The sequence below is a fragment of the Cryptomeria japonica genome, chromosome 8 (assembly GCF_030272615.1).
Source record: "Cryptomeria japonica chromosome 8, Sugi_1.0, whole genome shotgun sequence".
Lineage (NCBI taxonomy): Eukaryota > Viridiplantae > Streptophyta > Pinopsida > Cupressales > Cupressaceae > Cryptomeria > Cryptomeria japonica.
The window spans coordinates 578,712,809-578,732,262 of record NC_081412.1 but is presented as its reverse complement, the minus strand read 5'-3'; the positions used below and the strand labels follow the sequence as shown (position 1 = coordinate 578,732,262).

General features: G+C 37.5%; 1 protein-coding gene across 5 annotated transcripts in view; it reads right to left on the bottom strand.

Annotated features, from left to right (window-relative positions):
* Nucleotides 1-16,062, bottom strand: part of LOC131034411 (uncharacterized) — a 76,767-nt gene extending 60,705 nt beyond the window's left edge. For 4 of the 5 annotated variants that reach the window (XM_057965881.2, XM_057965880.2, XM_057965882.2 and 1 more), the window contains exons 1-6: nt 15,857-16,062; nt 11,786-11,886; nt 11,116-11,695; nt 10,659-11,003; nt 9,879-10,523; nt 6,613-8,254 (exon numbers count right to left, since the gene is read on the bottom strand). In XM_057965881.2, coding sequence (XP_057821864.2) covers nt 6,613-8,254; nt 9,879-10,523; nt 10,659-11,003; nt 11,116-11,695; nt 11,786-11,886; nt 15,857-15,889 — 3,346 coding nt within the window. In that variant the 5' untranslated portion in view covers nt 15,890-16,062. The remainder of the gene's footprint in view (nt 1-6,612; nt 8,255-9,878; nt 10,524-10,658; nt 11,004-11,115; nt 11,696-11,785; nt 11,887-15,856) is intronic. The other variant, XM_057965883.2, reaches the window with a different exon arrangement.
* Nucleotides 16,063-19,454: the final 3,392 nt, after the last annotated feature.

Sequence of the window (19,454 nt, the reverse complement as noted above, 5' to 3'; positions counted from 1 at the left end):
CAAGATGACAGGGACTACTGGCTGAAGGCATTTCCCGCCACCCTTCGGGGGATCGCCATTGACTGGCACACAGACCTCGATGCCCAGCACAAGACGAGATGGAGTGATCTAAAAAAGGCGTTCCAGGAGGAATTCAAACTCTTGAGGGATGATAATGAGATCATGGCCGAAATCTATAATACTAAGCAAGGGAAAAATGAGAGTGTACGTGCTTACAACCGTAGGCTCAAAGAACAGTTGAACAAGATGGAAAACCAGCCAGCCGACGGGTTGAAGAAGAGGTGGTTCACGAAGGGATTGATACCCCCACTACGCAAGAAGATGAAAGTAGTGCCTCCATCCTCATACGCCGATGCGTACAATCGAGCGATGGACATCGAGAGTGAAAATAAAACCTCCTTACGAGAGAAGAGGAAGACCAATGATGATGAGAGCACCGAAGGTAGTAGTAGTGACGAAGAATCCAAAACCGTACGAGCCCTTCAACGGGATATGTTGAGAATGATTAAAGAATTGAAGGCTGAGAAAGGAACCAGCAATGAAGGTAATGAACTATGGTGTATTGAGTGCAAAAGGGAGGGACACATGAAAGCTAATTGTCCTAGAAATATGTTTTGTGAAATTTGCCAAGTGTTGGGGCATTCAATCGACGAGTGCCCGTACAATTTGAAGATGAGAAGTACACAAGTACTCTTCACACACAGAGAGTCCAGCCCATCGAAATCACAGAATGTATCCCCAAGTGGTTATGGAAATCAACGAAGGCGACACCAAATACAGTACGACTCCAAAGGATGTCCTATCATACTGTGTCGGCAATGTAGTGAATGGGGACACTTTGCGAGAGACTACCATAACAGGAAAGACAACATACAATTATTGTGCAAATAGTGTGGACCAGGTGACCATGAAGACACCAACTGCCCAAATCAGAAGGGTATTAATATGTTGGACGTGGAGGAACAAGAGGGCGTAGTTTTGGCAATCACAAGAGCACAAACAAAGAAGGCAATGTATTCAAACTCTAGTACGGAAAAGGAACAAGCCAAAGTAGAACAAGTGTTGGCGAAGGAAAGAGTAACTTCCAATGGAATTGCAAGTATGTCATTGCGGGAGTCAAAGAAGAACATAGTCCAGCAGGTGCTACAAACAACCATACCCATCAAGGTGGCAGACCTTCTTCAAACTATGCCACAACTGAGAATGGCAATTGCCAACACAGTCAGTGACGACACGGTCTTCCAGAACCAATGTAAGCCACACAAGGAGGAACTGACGAGAAACCATCAGCCGAAGGGAATGAGTCCAGTGATCCAATGTTGTTGACGGTGAGCATCGGGAGGAAGCCGGCAGTCGTCGAGATGGAAATAATGGGGAAGAAGTTGACAAACACCATTGTCGTTGGAGGCTCGAGAGTAAATGTACTGCCAGAAGACACATGGAAATGTCTTGGGAAGCCGAAGCTTTGGCCGCCAACCTTCCACTTGGTAGGTGCCAACCAGCACGACATCCAGTCGTTGGGAACATTGATGGCACAAAAAGTAATGATTGGGACACAACAATTTTTCTTGGACTTTGTAGTTATCCGATTACAGAAGAAGGCGTACAATGCACTCCTCGAGAGGGGATGGTTGGTTACTGCCAAGGTGAATCATAACTAGAAGCGAAACACACTCTCGATCGAGAGTGACGGGAGAAAGCACATCATTGACTTGAGGAACCAGGCGGTGAGTGAAAAACAAGCACCCTCAAACTAGAAAATTGCTTTGAAGATGAGACGAGTTCTCTTAATGGATTATTCCACTGGCAGATGGAGGATTATGAAGTTTTCCACCCCGAATGTAACATGCTACAAATTGGCCAAATTGAGGAAGTACAAAGCCCGTCGTACGATATTCATCTGTGCACATCCGGCGTTGGTGTGTCTGGGCTGTACAGATAGTTACCAAGTGAGCCTGTACCGTATGAATAGAGGCCGCCGAGTGGGAATGGGGAAGTATCTAAGGTGTATGAAGAACATTCACAGGGCGAGGATCTAAAATTGGATGTTGTAGAGCCTGGTGGAGATGCCCCGAAGAAGTTAATACTATATGCTAAACGATTCACATCAGCCGAAAGCAATTCAGCCATACGGTTTAGAGCAGACAAGAGCAAGTTGGCTTCTGAGGGTCCAGGTTGCGTTGACATGATGAGGTTACCACACGAAGCTAAGAGCCCCAACTACACCGTACAAACTAGAGAGGCCAAGTGTTGGAAATCCGTATGGTCAAGGGAGAGCCGGGGAAGCAGACTTGACAGCAGGACAAAATCGAGAGAGGGAAGGAACATTCCCATCCAGCCACAAGAGAAGTCGAATCCGTACGGTGCAAGTGAAGGAGTAGAAATATCGTACATTGTACGGTAAACAAGTACAGTCGACACACATGCGCATAGCACCATTCCGTACGGCAAGGTGAGGAGTCCGTGCGGCGTACGACAGAGCACCATTCCGTACAGCGTACGGCAGAGCATCATTTCGTACGACGTAGCTCACCCGTACAGCGTACCTAGTCCAATCAACCCATACGACGTAGCTCATCCAACCATTCCGTACAGCATAGTCCATTCATTTGACTTGTACGGCGTATGGCATAAACTACATAGAGAAAAGGGTACGGTGTACAGTGAAACTGTATGGCGGACATGGCACAGGAGGCATCGTACGACATACCTAGAAGCCGTACTGACATCGTACGTGAGGCATCGTACGGTATACAGGGATGCAATCAAGGAGAGGTCGTTCGACCACGCTACAAGTACGGCAACCAAGAGAAATCCGTACTGACCACAAGAGGAATATCGTACGGTCAAGGAAGCAATATATCAAAAACTCGAAGACATCAGCTTTGAGTTTGATGAAGGGAATCTCAAGCCACACACCTATGCATCGTACAACCAAGAGAGAAGCACAAGTCTGTACGAAAGAACAAGTCAGAAAACACAATTCCCGTACAGGAGAATGCACCTTGATCAGAATTTTGACTTCATTGGCCTCGTTCCTGACGTCTTAAAAAAGTAGAGTATTGATGCACGCCATGGAGTTCCGTGTGGGTTTGAAGGTTGTAAACCCTACGAGGGGCGGTGCCCCTCGACCCCGCAAGGGGCTCTGCCCCTTGACCCCGCTGGGAGCGCTGCCCCCAGACCCCCGCAAGGGGCGCTGCCCCTTGATCCCGTTGGGGGTGTTGCCCCAAACCCCCATTCATTTGGCAGGTACACTACAAGTTGGGGTTGTCCAATTGAAGTTGTTGTTGGTCGTTAGTCTTCCCGAATATTACTTGATGTTTGCTTGTCGTCTGGAAGACGACTTTTTCTTTTGGGGGGGATGATGTCGGCATAAATTGCCTGTTGTTATGTTTGATAATATTTGTTATCTGACAAGGTATTAATTAATTGTATTGAGTGGGTTGTCAGTCTCGGGTGGTTATGTGTCGGTTGGTTGATGGTTGTGTACCTCTCGGCAACTGTCGGATCCTTTAAATATGTTGTGTACTGTCGAGGAAGGGGGATGGGATTGTCGGATCTAGTGTAATCCTTGGCCGACCATCTTTGGTCTCTTCTCTGTAATAATTGAATGTGCGAATAAAGATATATTTTCTGCCGTGTCTGGTATGCATTGTCATGTACATTATTATTTCCTGTACTTAATTCACCAGTTGTACCAGCAAACAATATTATTTATATTAATAAAAACATGTTAAATGTGGTATGTTTTTTATTAAAAAAACAATGCTAACTAGGGCGCTGACCCTTAACAAAAAGGAACATCAAGAGAGATGATGTTGGAAGAGAACCACAACCCAAAGGCGAAAAGCAACAAACACAGGAACCTAACCAACAAGGGAACAAACCCCACTCAAGGGGGGGACGACCCACCCAAACCTCCACGAGGGGGGGTATGGGGCAGGGGAGAAGATTTCCCCTTGCGCCTACGAGCAACCACAGACCAGGCAATGCTAAGATTCATCGGAAGGGCCCTCACAAGGTCAACAACACTGGAGACAGCAAAAGGTTGGAAGAGGGCCGTAGGGGGCTGCAAAACATCAACAATAGCAGGTTGTGACAGAACAGCAATAGCAGGAGCAAATTCAGCAGCAGGGGAGGGTTGTAGGACAAGAGAAGCGGAAGTGGGGGCCTCCGGAGACAAGGCCACAAAAACATTAGTAGGAGCAACAAGAGCCGTGGGCGGCACGACATCATCCCCATGGGAGGAGCCAATAAACGCAGAATCCGTAGCATGTACTATTAAGTGGTTAGCAGTAGCATTCTTCCACCAGGTAGAAATCCCTTTGTGTTGCGGAGAAGAGCAACCCGAAGCAAGATGGCCAGTAGAGAAGCATCTTCTGCAACGAAAGGGAAGGCCTTCAAAATCCAGCAGTTGTGACCAAGGCCTACCCCCCACCATAAGAACCACATCACCTGGGAGAGGAGCAGAGATGTCGATATCAACAAGAATGCGGGGCAAAGGTAGTGTGTTCCATTGAGAACGTAGCATCATCGACCTTCAGGAAACTGCCAATAGAGTTACCGATCGCCTCATAGCAAGAGTGCTCCCAGAAATGAAGAGGGAGATTGATGAGCCAAACCCAAATTGGACGCACATTAAGTGGTTCAGTGAGAGGGTTGAAAGAGGTTGTCCAAGGCTTGATGGAGAGGGAGTGCACTCCCCAAGCCCAAAGCTTGCTCAAAATCAAATCCCTATCAGCGGAAGAAGTGAAGGAAGCAACAAAAAATCCTTTAGCACAGGGAAAAAGCTCGATATTGAGAGCAACCAAAGGCCGCCAGGAATCACTTACCCAGCGGTGAAGGTCCAATATGGAAGGCCAGAGCCTAGAGAATCTGCACACCAAAGCACAGTGTTGGAAAACACAATGTTGTCCACAACATCATATCCGCAAACCACGACAGGGGAGGATTTCGCACAAGGGAGAGGACGGACCCCCTTAGAGGGTTGGGCGGAAGATCTGGCCACATGAGCAAAGCCACGCTTACCAGCAGGATTGGGAAAAGGACCAACAGCATCAACGGCAGGCGGCAAGGTCGTTTCCCCAGAAGCCAGAGGGCCGACAACAACAAGATCCACAGCCGGGGAACCGAGGGGGTGGATGCAGCACCAGGCGCATCAACAACCACCAAAGGGGTCACCGGCCAAACAACAGTAGCATGGATTGTAGGAGACGAGGACCCCACGCCAGGAAGGGGGGGGAAGCAGAGCCCCAAACATCCGCAACAAAACTAGGGCGTTCAAAAAGAGGGAGGCGGGAGAGCTATTGGAGGGAGACTAGAGAGCCATTTCCTTTGGAAATGAAATTGAGAACTTCATAGTATAAAATGTTAATCCACGATGGCCACTACTTAATCATCATTTCAAAGCATGCATGCTTTGTTGATAGCTAACTTAATTGTAATCACCATTAAATCACACCCCTTATCAGTAACATCAATAGTTAAAAGTGGTATGTTAAGTTGTGCTCTTATAAGAAATAAGGTTGAGTTAAAGTATTGGGTAAGTTTAGTAGAATAAATTCCTTTCAATTATTTACATTAAATTGAAAGAGGTGGATAATGTTAGGATGTATGATACTCTAATTTTAGAAGTATCTATTTAATTGCTTGCATCCACTTGAAGTGGCAATTAGTTGTCACTTATGGTTTATAATTTAGTAATTTGCAATTATCTCTTAATCATCATGGTAGTTGTTAAATACAACTATGATAACTTAAAAAGTATGTAAGAGATGTTAAAAAAGAGAAAGCATAATAAGAGAAAGTAAAGTGTGGAGTTCAAGAAAATCAAGAAAGATCGACACAAAAGAGGAGGAGAACAAGGAAGATCACAAGTGGAGCTTTAATTGAATGAGGAGGTTTTAAATTTAACTCCTCTTGATTTGGGTATTGTAATTTATGCATGGATAATAATGCCGAAATTAGTTAGTGGTTTCTAGGACATGATTTTAAAAATCATTCATGATTTGTGGTTTTCCTCATGCCTATATACTAAGTGTTTGAGTTGAAAGAAAAAAGTTGTTTTATAGTCTATAAATTGTATTGGCATAACTCAAAAGAGGAAAATTGTATGGTGGAGCTCAAATACGAAATTTGTATTTGTGTAACTCATTTGAAAGATTAACACAATCTTTAGATCTAGAGTTTTTATTGTGTGTAACTCATTTGCAAAATTAACACAATCTTTAGATCTAGAGTTTTTATTGTGTGTAACTCGTATGAAAGATTAACACAATCTTTGGATATCTTGGATAGAGACCTTTTCTTCAATGTAACTCATTTGAAAGGTTAGTACAAGCTTTGAATCTATTGAGTGGAGAGTTCTTCCAAAAAAGTTTCTCTATGTATATCTTATATTATGATGTACATTTTTATTATGATTTATCATGAAATTATATCCGTTTTTAAAATATTTCATACATCCAATACTTATATAACCCACCCAGAAAATGTCATAGATTGGCAACCGTAACATCTTATGTTCTAAAATTAAAAATTAAATCTTATAAATTATTCTGTCCAATTTCTCTCCCTATATAAAGGATAAAAAACAGGGGATTAAAATCTTACCCGAGGGAGCACTAGCACGAACAATATCCTTCTTTCCAGCAAAATACTTTCGCACTGTTTCTGTCCAAGGACCAGCTACCATTCGATGTGTAGGTAGAGGGACGACCATACCATCTACAATTTGGAGAGTAATAGCTTCTGGCGTTGCTTGCCCCCAATATTGCCTTCGCTCGTACGATTCATAAGGAACTGTGATAGAGTAATAGAGCCTCACTCCACGGAAGTAGCGTTTCACCAGCGTTGTCTTGTCCTTCAGCCAGGGCCACTCTTTCAATACTTCTGGCGCGCTTACATCGCTTAAGCTCGGGAAGTTCTCGTCTTTAAAGTGCTCCAGCCATGATTCGTCATCGTCATCTACTTCACAACTGTCGGGATCAATTCCTTCATAAGTGACTTCGTTCTCAGAAGGCCAACTCAGTTTGATTTCCTCTAATCGTGAGCACTGGCCCATGTTTGGAAGTCCTTCCATTTTGTCGTTATAGACTATATGCAATACCTGTAATTGGTGGCAGCCACTAATATCGGGAGGATCTTGAACCCTCCTGCAATTATATAAACTTAATTTCTTCAACTTCCTCAGTGATGAGAAATTCGGGAACCTTTCTAAATTTTTAAGCGTGAAAAAGTAAACATCCTCCAACATGACACAACATGTAAGATCCGGGGGCTCCCTTATACCACACTTTCCAAGTTTGAGCACAGTCAAATTTGATAAAAATCTGAAACTTGGAAGTTCCTTCAGTTCCCCCATATTCCATAGTTGAAGATTTTCCAGTCCATAACAATACTCTAAACTTTTGGGCACCGAAGCTGCTTTGGATGAAATGAACAATTCCAGAATCTTTAAAGCACTTGGCAAATATATATCTGGACATGCAGTCACTGCATCACATTCCCAGAGTACAATTTTGGATGGTTTCTTACATCCAGCGAGTAGCGGTGAGGCAGCCATCTGGCAGCAACTGTTAAGGACAATACTTTGAAGCTCCACACAATCTGTACAGTCGAGAGGTCCCTTTACTTTATCACACACATTAAATTCCACTTTCTCCAAATGTGGCAAACCATTTAATTTTGGGAAATCCAAGAGGGATGGACAGCGAACATTAATCTCTCTCAGGTTAAAACATGGGGTAAGATCACCCAGCTGATTGAGCACCTGGCTGACTGCAATGTCAATCTCAAGATATTGTAACCCCAGAAGGCTGCTTACCTCGGGAAGCTTTAACAGTGGATTTACCCCTCTTATCTGAAGCCACGCCAAATCTAGCAAGTTTTCCATCCCGTCAAGTGCTGCAAGGACTTGACAATCGTGTAATGTGATACTTCTGAGACTGTCCATCCGGCCCAAGTCAAGCTTTCTCATATTCTGCACGCCTATGAGCTGAAGTACCAATAGATTTTTAAGGTACTTGGGGGCAATCTGGGTTGGGCTTCGATACACACATTGCTCCAACTTAGCCAATTCAAAACCTCCATTTTCTTGTGAAATTAACCCACGGGTACTCCGCCCATCGCCCTTCCACCACAGCCATCTCCCCATTTCTTTAGCTTTGCTTTGAGCGAATTCGATATATAGGTCATGTATGCGAATTTCAGGTTCAAATTCTTCAATAAAGGCCTTCTTGCATAGATCCTCAACCTGAAACCACATATAAATTAAGAATTCAACAGTTTTTCAATTAAAACACCCAAATCTGATGCAATGCCTCAGATTTAACACATCATAAGTAAAACACCGGTCGAATCAATATACCTTGACAACTAAAGCAGTGTAGAGGGGAAAGAAACATTGTAAGTAACACATTGTGTAGGAAACTACACAGCAACAATAGTATTTTCAGTTACCAAGGGTTTTACATAGAGTCACAATTTAACTCGAGCACAGCCGAATCCATTTCCCTAACTCTGAAAATTTAAATTATGGCGTATCGTCAATTGAATATCCTCCCTCTTGTTGGCTGTGATGATCTGTGCTTTGATAACCTGAGTTGGATAAAACCTTACCCCTGATAAACTTGGCCTGATAACCTGTGCTCTGATACCAGATGAAGGGAGAAAGAGAGCAGAAAGACAAAACAGAATTAAGTTTAAAAGGCATTTTAATTTTTTTTCCCAAGAGCTTCAGCTCTGTTCTGCATAGAGACAAAAAGACCTATTTCTTCTCAAAAAGACTTCTTACATGAGAAGAGTTTCAGCTCTACATATCTTGCAAAAAAACTCAAAAAAAATTAAAAACCAACTGTAGAGTAAAATTACTCTGCCTAGCAGCTACGATTTGCATAAAAAACAGTCTAATAATAGAGCTGTACAGGACTACTTAAACAAAAAAAATCAACAAAAACTGACTGAGCCAATGCATAGGAAGAGAAGGCCCACACCAAAGGACATAGACTCTGCAAAAAGCAACATAGAATAGAATGTAGCAGAGGAGAAAATCAATCCTATTCAGTACTGCCCATACTGAGCTTTAGGAAACTGCAGATAAAACAGGACAGGTTAATAAAGATTACGGTTGGAACTGGCATTACAATTCCAACACCTCTACCCAACTGAGCTTTAAGAAATTTCAGATAAAACAGGGAAGTCAATAAATAAGATGGTTGGACTTGGGATTATAATTTCAACACCTAGCTTTAAGAGACTGCAGATAAAACAGGACAGTCAATAAACAAGATGGTTGGATTTGAGATTATAATTCCAACACTTATACCCAACTGAGCTTTAAGAAATTGCAGATAAAAGAGGACAGTTAATAAACAAGATGGTTGGACTTAGGATTATAATTCCAACACTTCCACCCAACTGAGTTTTAAGAAACTGCAGATAAAACAGGACAGTTAATAAACAAGATGGTTGGACTTGAGATTATAATTCCAATACCTCTATCCAACTGAGCTTTGAGAAACTTCACATAAAAATAAGGACAGCTAATAAACAGAATTGTTGGACTTGGGATATAATTCCAACACCTCTACCCAGCTGAACTTTAACAAACAGGACGGTTAATAAACAGAATGATTCGGATTATAATTCCAAGTTTCAACATCTCTACCTACAAGACACCGTTTCCTTGTTTAACTTTTATAACTTTCTATTTTTAACAGGCACATGACTGTTGTTCCCTAAAGGACTCAGTCATTAAGAAACACTTCTAAACTCAGCAAACACAGTTCAATGGGCCTCCTGATTTTAGAGAATCGGCTTGTTCTGCTTCCTGAGTTTGAGACTTTGAGAGATCGGTTTAAAGCAAATATTTAACTTACTGCTTTCTCAACAAATGAGATCTCTTCGTTGCAAATTATTGCCAACCACAAAGTGACTTTGTCTGGAGACATATTGGGCAGCATATATACGGTGAGAAGCATGAATATTGTGCGGTATTTGGGACGGATGTCATCAAAAGCTTTGCCCAGCACAGCGAACACATCATCCAAACCATAACCGGATTGATCTACCAAGCCATCTATCTCAGTGACCCATTTTGCTAAATTCGAACCGTATTTACTGAAGAGGTGACCACCAAAAGCTTTTAAGGCTAACGGATGAAATGTTCTATCTCTCCTAACAATGTCATTACTAATCTCTTTGAACGAACATCTGTTTGCACACTTCAAAGCAAAAGCTTTGTCCTCTGCTCCCAAAGATGACTCTTGTAGAGATGTGCCTTCCAACAATATGCCTAAGGCCTCGTCCTTTTCAAGGCTTGGGACGCGCATGCATGACTTCGAGTCAATTTTGCAATGCTTTACTAGAACATCTACGCTTCTCGCGCTTAAAAGGATGCAGCTGTTTTTCCTGAAGTCTGCCTCAACATAATATCTCACTTCGTCTACGCTTTCTTCTGTTATATTGTCGAGAACCAACAATACCGTTTGGCCCTTCACTCTTTTATACAACTCAACTTGTGCCTGTAAGTTACATGAGAAAATAAATTCAGAATACTTACAAATCTTTGTTTAGAGTCATTTACATACACTGGAGTTGTAAAGAGAATTCTAGAAGCACGTCCTGTAAACAAAATTAAAACATATGCAACTGATCACCTGCTCTTGGCTTGTCAGTGTTTGGAGATGGGATTGAGGACAGTAAGTGAGATACTGCAGGGCAAGTTTTATTCTTTCCAATGAATCGCCTCTAGAAAATTCCAGATGGCATATTTTACCTTCAAAACAGAATTGCCAAACTTTGGGCGAGTTTCCTGTCAGAGACATTGCACGGGGTGGTGTACATGCTCTCCGAACCCTATAGAATGCACTCCGAACCCCCAAGTTCAGGTTGCAGAAAGCCTTGCCAAGTGTCGTTTTTCCGTGACCCGCTATTCCATACAGTCCTGCAATACGGATTCCCTTTTCATTCGGTTGAACACTGTTGAAGAAATCTGCAACTTCCTGCAACCAGTCCTAACTAAAATGAGTACATAAGCATATGCATGTATGCGTAACGGTAAAATAAGAGCCAAAGAGAGGAGCTCTAGAGAAGAAATTAGTGAGACGTTTTCACCTGACACATTCGTTCTTCTCCTTGCATACAAGGGACATGATACCTTAGTGAGTGTGTTGGAAGTTTGCGCCAGATTTCTTTCACTATTTTGTCTCTGAACTCCACTTCATCACTACCTTCACTAAACTTCAACCCATTGATTCTCCGTATTGCATTCAAAGCTTGCTCCCATTCGGCCCTCTTTTCCTCGGATTTCTCAAACTCTTTCCACTTTTCGTTGTCTGCCTTAAATTGCTTGAGAGCCTTAGGTGGAATCATAAAGAACAAGGGCAAAATTTTGAGATTGGGGTTTGTACGAGTTTTGTCTCTCGCTTTCACAAATGTACAGAGTTCTTGCATTGGCCACTTCGTTTCCAAGAATTCCTTTGAAAGAAGCAAAACTGCTACTCTACATGTCTCAGCGGCTTCAAATATACAAGGAGGGAAATCTTCCCCCAATGGCAAACTTTCAGGATCTTCATCAAAGAAGCAGGACACACCTTGATTTGTGAGGTCTCTGTGTAGCTGCCTAACAAAATTTTTCTGCGCACCACTGTGACTGAGAAATACATCTTTGGCTAAAAACTTTTGTGCGTGGTCACTGTTAATTGGAATAATGAGCTAGTGAGTTCCGAATTTGGGTTCATTTGGCGGATAAATACAGGAACCTTTTAAATAAATTGCATCTCACCCGCCGGTCAGTTTGTTGGCTTGAGAGGACTCGTTTGTGCCTAACTCTGTCGTCTCCTCAGTCGAACGCATAGCTTGAGAATATTCACCGCTGCTTAATTTCTTCAAATAATTTAGAAAATGAGATTAATTTTATTTTTTTAAATTGATATTGATGAATAAGATTGAAAGGGTTTAAAATTTTGTATAAAAAAATATTGAAAAGATAAATGAAATATGTATCATGAGCAATGGGATAAACCAAATCATTCAACAAGACAAAGAGGAGTGAGATACAACTACAACTAAACTACCAAAAAAAATTGCAATCAAAAGATACAATATGGATTCCAAGGGTCCCACTTAGACAATACTAGACCCTACTCTAATTGATCTCATAAATATTTAGAAAGACCTTTCTTCCTCCTCCTAACAATAGTCTAAGATATATTATCCTCCAAGTCCTGGAAGCAGAGGGGAATACTCTATAGAGAGCCCATCAAAGTGTGAAAAAAAAGAAATAGATTAACAAGGCCACAACAAATGACAACCCTCCACCACATGAGTAATCTAAAGCTAATCCAGAGCTAAAGGCAAAGCAAGCTAAGAGACAGAAGTCAGAGGTTCTCCAATGCGATCCAAAGCAAAAAAAGGAGAGGTGCATCTAAGAGTTGCATTAGAAGCAAAGGACTCATTCTCTTGAGAAGACTCGTCATCTTAAGAGGACCCATCTATCGAGGACTCAAATGCATGAATAGTCAAGTGATCTTAATCGGTATTCTCCCACCTTGTTGTCATGCCCTTACATCAAAAGAGAGGACATTCAATAGTTAGGTGGCCAATGGTAAACCATCACATGCATCTAAAAGGGAGATCATTATAGTCAAGTGGTTGAGTCCAACTCCTATACCCACCATCAAATTTAGGTAAAATATTTTAAATTTATTATTACATAAAATATATTCTAGTAATATAGACTTAAATATAAATATACAATTTTCACAATTACTAAATTTTAAAGAGAAACAAAAAAAAGATTAGACTTATTAGTTCCAATTATTACTCTCCCAAGTAAATTTGTATGAAGATTATCACCCAAAAAATTGATAGAAATAATAGAAAGGCTTAAAAATCAATTACATCAAAAGATTAATATAAGGAGAAGCATATAAGTCTTTAAGAAAAATTATTTAGTGTTGACATTTATTTTTTAGTTATAAAGATCAATAATTGAAAAACACAAACTATTAAAAAGTAACATATAAGTGATATATTTTACTACACTTTTCAATGTGAAAAAAAAAAAAAAAAAAACTCTTCAAATTAAAATATTTCTTGAAAAAAAAAAAAGTAAATAAAATAATTTTTTAAATGATAATTAAAATTTGCATGTCCATACAAAAGTGAAACAAGCATAGTTACAATAAAGAAAAATTAAACAATAAAATTTATATATCTATAGTAAAGAAAATAATTTTAAAGTAAAACAAAATAATCTTCAACAAAATAAAATTAATTGAAAATTTAAATGTATTTAGAAAATAACATAAAATATAGAACTATTGAAATAATTTGTTTGGAAAAGTTATATATTTGAATATGAAGTAAATAATTTATTAAAATTGTAGATAATATCTCAAATACATCTATCTAAAAATATGGAGAGATACAATTTATAGATGCATATCTAACTTATGTCATAAATTTAGTAAAGGTATTTTTAGATAGATGTATTTAAGATATTGATACTAACTTTACAATTTCACACATAATTTTAGACTTTAAAAATATGATTTTAAATATATTAAAATTTGTGATGTGTGTTTTTCATCCTTCTTTTTAAAGTTACAATCTCCCTCCCTTGATCTTTGAGGTAGAGTCTGGGATAATAAGGATTCTTAACAAATCCATGATGAAGGAGACTCCCATCGATCTTGATGTACCTAGATTGAGGAGCTTGTTTGGGACTATAAAGAGATTTGACAAGTCTGCACACTTTTTGTTGCTATCTAAGTGCAACATATCCCTCTAGTTGAATCATATAGACTTCTTTTTTGAGATCTCTATTAAGAAATGCACTCTTGATGTCCATTTGATGAACTTTCTAGCCAAACTATGCTTCCATACCAATATCATATGAATAGTCTTAGTCTTTGTTGTGGGGGTGAAAATTAAACTATTATCAGTACCTAAGTTCTTTTTGTGCATAGCCCTTAGCCACAAGTTGGGCATTGTACATGTTAATGCTATTGTTTGCCTTATATTGTATTATAAAACGTCATTTACATCCTATTATAGCTTTCTTCTCTAGTGGAATATCAACAAGTTCTCGTATATTATTCCTCGGTAATGATTGATATTCTACATCCATGGTATCTTTCCAAGTCGGTGCCTCAAGAGCCTAATGTACTATTTCTAGTTCTAAATCCCAAATAACTATACATGCATAAGAGCAAGATTTACCTCCTCATGAAACTTGCTACAAGTTTTCAGAACTTGATGAGAGATTTATCTATAACTACATCATTTTGAGCATATTTCATTATGGCATGGTAACACTTAGGAAGCTTTTTGTGCATAGGAGATTTAATAATGGAGGCAGTGAAAGAGGGGGAAACCGATCCAATGGAAACAAAGCCTCTTTTTGTTCTTTTGATCAAGCTCCTCATCTTCAAGTTTGAGAATCTTTAATTTTTGAGAACTAAAAGGTGATGGTGAGAAAGAGGTGGTGCATCCTATTTCTTCATAAGAAAATTGTTGCTAATGTAGACTTTCGATGTCACTACATCCATAAGTTGATAGCCCTTCAAATCTAAACTATACTCAAGAAAAACACATTTCAAAGACTTGCATCCAATTTTGTCACTTGTACCTTGGGAACAAGCATGTAAGCTTACATATAAACAATCTAAAATGTGATATAGAGGTCTTCTTCTCAGCCCAAGCTTCTTCAAGAGTGATAATCTCAAGCTCTTGTACATGGATGTTTACATAGTGAAAGGTTTAATTATAATTATAAGATCTTATACATGGGTTTTAATATTAATTATAATTATAAGGTATATTGGAAATGGTGCGATGTATGTTGAAGGATGCAGATCTTGCTCTTGCATTATGGGCATATATATATATATATATATATATATATATATATATATATATATATATATATATATATATATATATATATATATATATATATATATATATATATATATATATATATATATATATATATATATATATATATATATATATATATATATATATATATATATATATATATATATATATATATATATATATACTTTAATTTATTATGATTTTAGATTAAATTTTAAAATTAAAAAATAATAAAAATTAACTCTTCTTCTTGGCCTCAGCCTCTTACCGATCAAAAAAAAAAAAAATTAACTCTTATTAAACAATCAATATAAAATAAACTAATAAATAAAATTAATTAATACAATACAACAAATTAATATAAAAGTAACATATTTCCACTCCCTAACAAAAAAACCAGTTCTCTATTTCTGCTATGCAACAGACCTTTCGTACAGCGTGATAATGACATGTCGGCGGTGTAAAACGCGCGACTACTACCATTTTGGAGCCAGAATAGACACGTCCCTTTTTCCCTACTGTTGGTCTGACAGATCACCTTTGATCCGTGTGCCCTTTGATGGTTTAGAAGATATTTTTGGTGCATAATATAATATAAAAATGAAAAGAAAAACTTTACACACTGTATAATGGTGTTTCTGGATTCCACCGGTAAAATTCAGAAACACCAGAAAAAAAAACTTTACACGCTGTATAATGGTGTTTCTGGATTCCACCGGTAAAATTCAGAAACACCAGAGAATGAAAATCTGGATCTTTTTCACGTTTGGCATACTCATTAATCCCTTTTTAAAAATTAACAAAATTAACTGTTACTCGACCATTAAACATTTTCCCACTAGATTCATTTTTAATCAGAGCCCAAAAGAAAATATAATCTACTTTCCTTCTTAACAGTTATACAGAGCTATAAAGGGTAGTGGGAAATGCATTAAGAAGACGAGATACATAGAGATTAGATGTTCCATACCTTTGGTGAAATCATTACTGCCTTGCTTTTCATGGTGAAGCCGCCTTCACTATCATTCCAGGTGATATTGGAGAATCCAGATACCTTCCTATTGCTTAACTGACTAGATAAATTCTCCACTTTTAGCTTTAGAAGGAAGCCATTTTTCAGAAGTAGCAGGGGTTTCTGCTCTGAAAAGGGGAAGCGAAAAAGGATAAAGCAGGCTATTTTGACCAAGAAAAATACGAAAAATAAAATAATTATGTCCTACCATTTAATTAATTAATACAGATGTTACACCATCACATCAAATACTAATAAATATTCAAAGAACTTGAATAAAACTTCCGTAGCGATACATCAAATACCAATAAATATTCAAAGAACTTGAATAAAACTTCCGTAGCGATACAATTGTTGATGTACTAAATATCTTAAAAAGAGATTCACTACAACATTTGCTACACTAATTACTAAAACCTTGAAAAAAAACAAGTTTTATAAATCCTAAAAATCTATCAAAGAGTCAAATGATGGAAAGACTATTTCAATGTTCTTAGGTAGGTAGATACATTAAAGGTTTTATTCATGTCTATACAGGAATCAGAAAAGGAAAAGAAATGAAAGGAAAGGATCTTTATAGTCTACGATGTCAACAATCTTAATATGGGTCTAAGATGGGTTAGAGCAATATATGTCATCAATAATCAGAATGCATATTGATGCATTTTTCAATTAATTAAAAATAAGAAAATAATATATTTTAATTTTAAATTAATTATTATTTTAATTAATTAAAATTTAAAATTAATATATTTTGATTTTAAACTAGTTAATAAACATGGATCTTGTATAGAATATTCTATGTTGCCTATTATCAAACTATTTTTTATTTGATATACCCATGATCTAGATTATGGAATTTAATAATACAATAATTATAAAAATGTGCCCTCAAAACATTTGCATTCAAATTTATAATAATATTAGATGTAAAATAATTAATAATTTAAAAATTTGTAATATTAAATAATAAAATTTTAATATATTTTATTAGATACTATTTTTAATCTTAAATATATTTATAAATAATATTTAATTAATATTATGGATGAATGTAACTAATGATTATCTACTAATAGGTGATGTGTTGTGACAAGACAATGAGTTAAGCTCATGATGAGCGTGCATGTGAGAATGTAGGATTAATGATGAACAAAATGGTTCAAGATAGCAATTGTAGATATATTTGCATTAATTAGGGTAAGCAAAGGATTATTAGGGGCATTTGGAGAGGAGATGACATGGGAGTATGTTTCTTCTCTAGAGAAGGAAATTCAAAATCAAGAATTGTGGATTAGGGTGCTCAAAATTTGGGAGTGGATAAAAAAGGTCAATAGGGAACCATGCATTGGAATTCAAGCAAACATGGTTAATTTGTTTTTGGATAGAAGTCACGTAAGGAGACATAAGAACTTGTTTGATGTGGGGTAATCTCTTAGTTTTGCGTCCATCCTTTCAACCATTGTAGGTCTTTATTTGCTTCATTGAGATATGAAGAATACCAACATCAAAATGAGGTATATTTTACTTATTTATTCAATCATCTTCATGCAACAAAATAATAATAAGAGAATTTGAAGAGAACAATTGAGGATTTGGATAAGGGTTTAATGATGACTTTGTTTCTAGATTTCATACCTTACTTCTCAGATTGTTGTGATGAAGAGAGTTTAAAGGAGGGACCTAATACCCCTCCTAGGGATGCCAACTACAAGAAATTTATGATGATTGTTGCGAGTTTGATGAGGCCAAGGTAATTTTCCTCACCCGCTCAATAGGTAATAATAAGAATATATACATCTATACATACATATATAAATATATGTATATATGTGGGTACACACAGATGTATTGTGTGTAATTATATAGTGCAGTTAAATTTCAATAGTCTCCTTCCTATGAAGAGTAACTTTATATTATATATGTGTATGTGTGTGCATACATAAGTATGTATATATGCATACATATGTCTGTATACACCTAAAATTGGCTATGAGCAATTAAATAAATATTTTATATTTATTTAATAATTATTCATCTATTAAATAGTTAATTTGAAAAGATTAATTCATTTAAATCATTCCGTGTCTTTCTATTAATTAATTCATTTATCCTATTCTTCTAATTAAATAAATATCTAATATTTATTATCATATTCCTTAAGTTTAATTAAATATCGAATATTTAATTATCTTCTCTAATCAATTAAATATCCAATATTTAATGGTTATTCTCCTATCCTATAGTCTCAAATATTAAATGATTTCCTAAATTATTTAATCCCTTTATCCAACTCACCCTCCATCTCCACTTCATCTCCCCTTTGCCAACTCATCAAACATGTGGCTAAGGAAATTAATATTCCTTAAATATTAATTCATCATTTATCCTCAACTTCCAAAATTAATGAAATTGTGTGCGTACACACATTTCATAACCATTTCCTATATTCTCTCCAAAACCCCCTACATCTTGGGAAGGACTTAAATCCACTTGTCCTACCATGCCTAAATTTCCTCCAACCATCCCTAGATTCTCTCAGTCAGCAACCCAGTCAAGGTGAGATGAGTGACACTTGTCTTCTCCTTCCCCCTTTCTCTCAACCTTCACCTTTGTTCATAGCCATTCAAAATTGCAGATCTAATCATGACCATTGATCTGAGCCACATCATCTAATCGTCTCATGGTCTATAAAATCAAGAGCTTTAGTTGAGAGAGAGTTAGAAAATCAATAGTCTTCAAAAATAGTTTTCAATAAATCATATGCATCCATGAGTTTTTGAAGCAATTAGCAAATAGCAAATATCATTTTAGCAATATAATCATATAGCATAATCATTTTAGCATAATCATGTAGCTTTGCATATCATACTATCAGTTAACTACAAGTTATCAGTTCATTCTTCATATGTCATCTTGGAGGCCAACAGTGCATTGTCTGAGAGCACACCATCTGCAACCAGGAACAGTGGAGTTAGGACACAATGAGACATAAGCCATGAAGGTGAAATAGTGTTTTATTTTAATATTTATTTCATGCAGTTTCATTGGTGGATTTTGGATTTCCTGTATGCATTTCCATTGTATTTTGTGAAACTAACTTACTGTGGGTAATATTCTAAGGATGAAATTCAAGCTCACACATTTTGGCGCCCATCGTGGGGCTGGACCTCACATATACCTTTAAAAATCTTGAAAAAAATAAAATTAACACATTTGTAATGCAGATTCACTCATATGTCAATTTTGATAGCGCTTTTGCATTGTAGGTTAGCGCTTTTACATCATAGGTTAGCGCATATGTCATGTAGGTTACCACTTTTGTCAGAATATTAGCGTTTTTGTCTAAAAATTAGCGCTTTTGTAACGCAAGTTAGCACTTTTGTAACGCAGATTAACGCTTTTATAACGCAAGTTAGCGCTTTTGCATCGTAGGTTAACACATTTGACAGAAAAGTTTGTAACCGTGATTTGAAATTAAGCTTGTGGAAGCCCACCTAAGGTTTTTCACTAACTTTTTACTATTTTGCAGGTTTCTAACAATTTCTTGCAAATT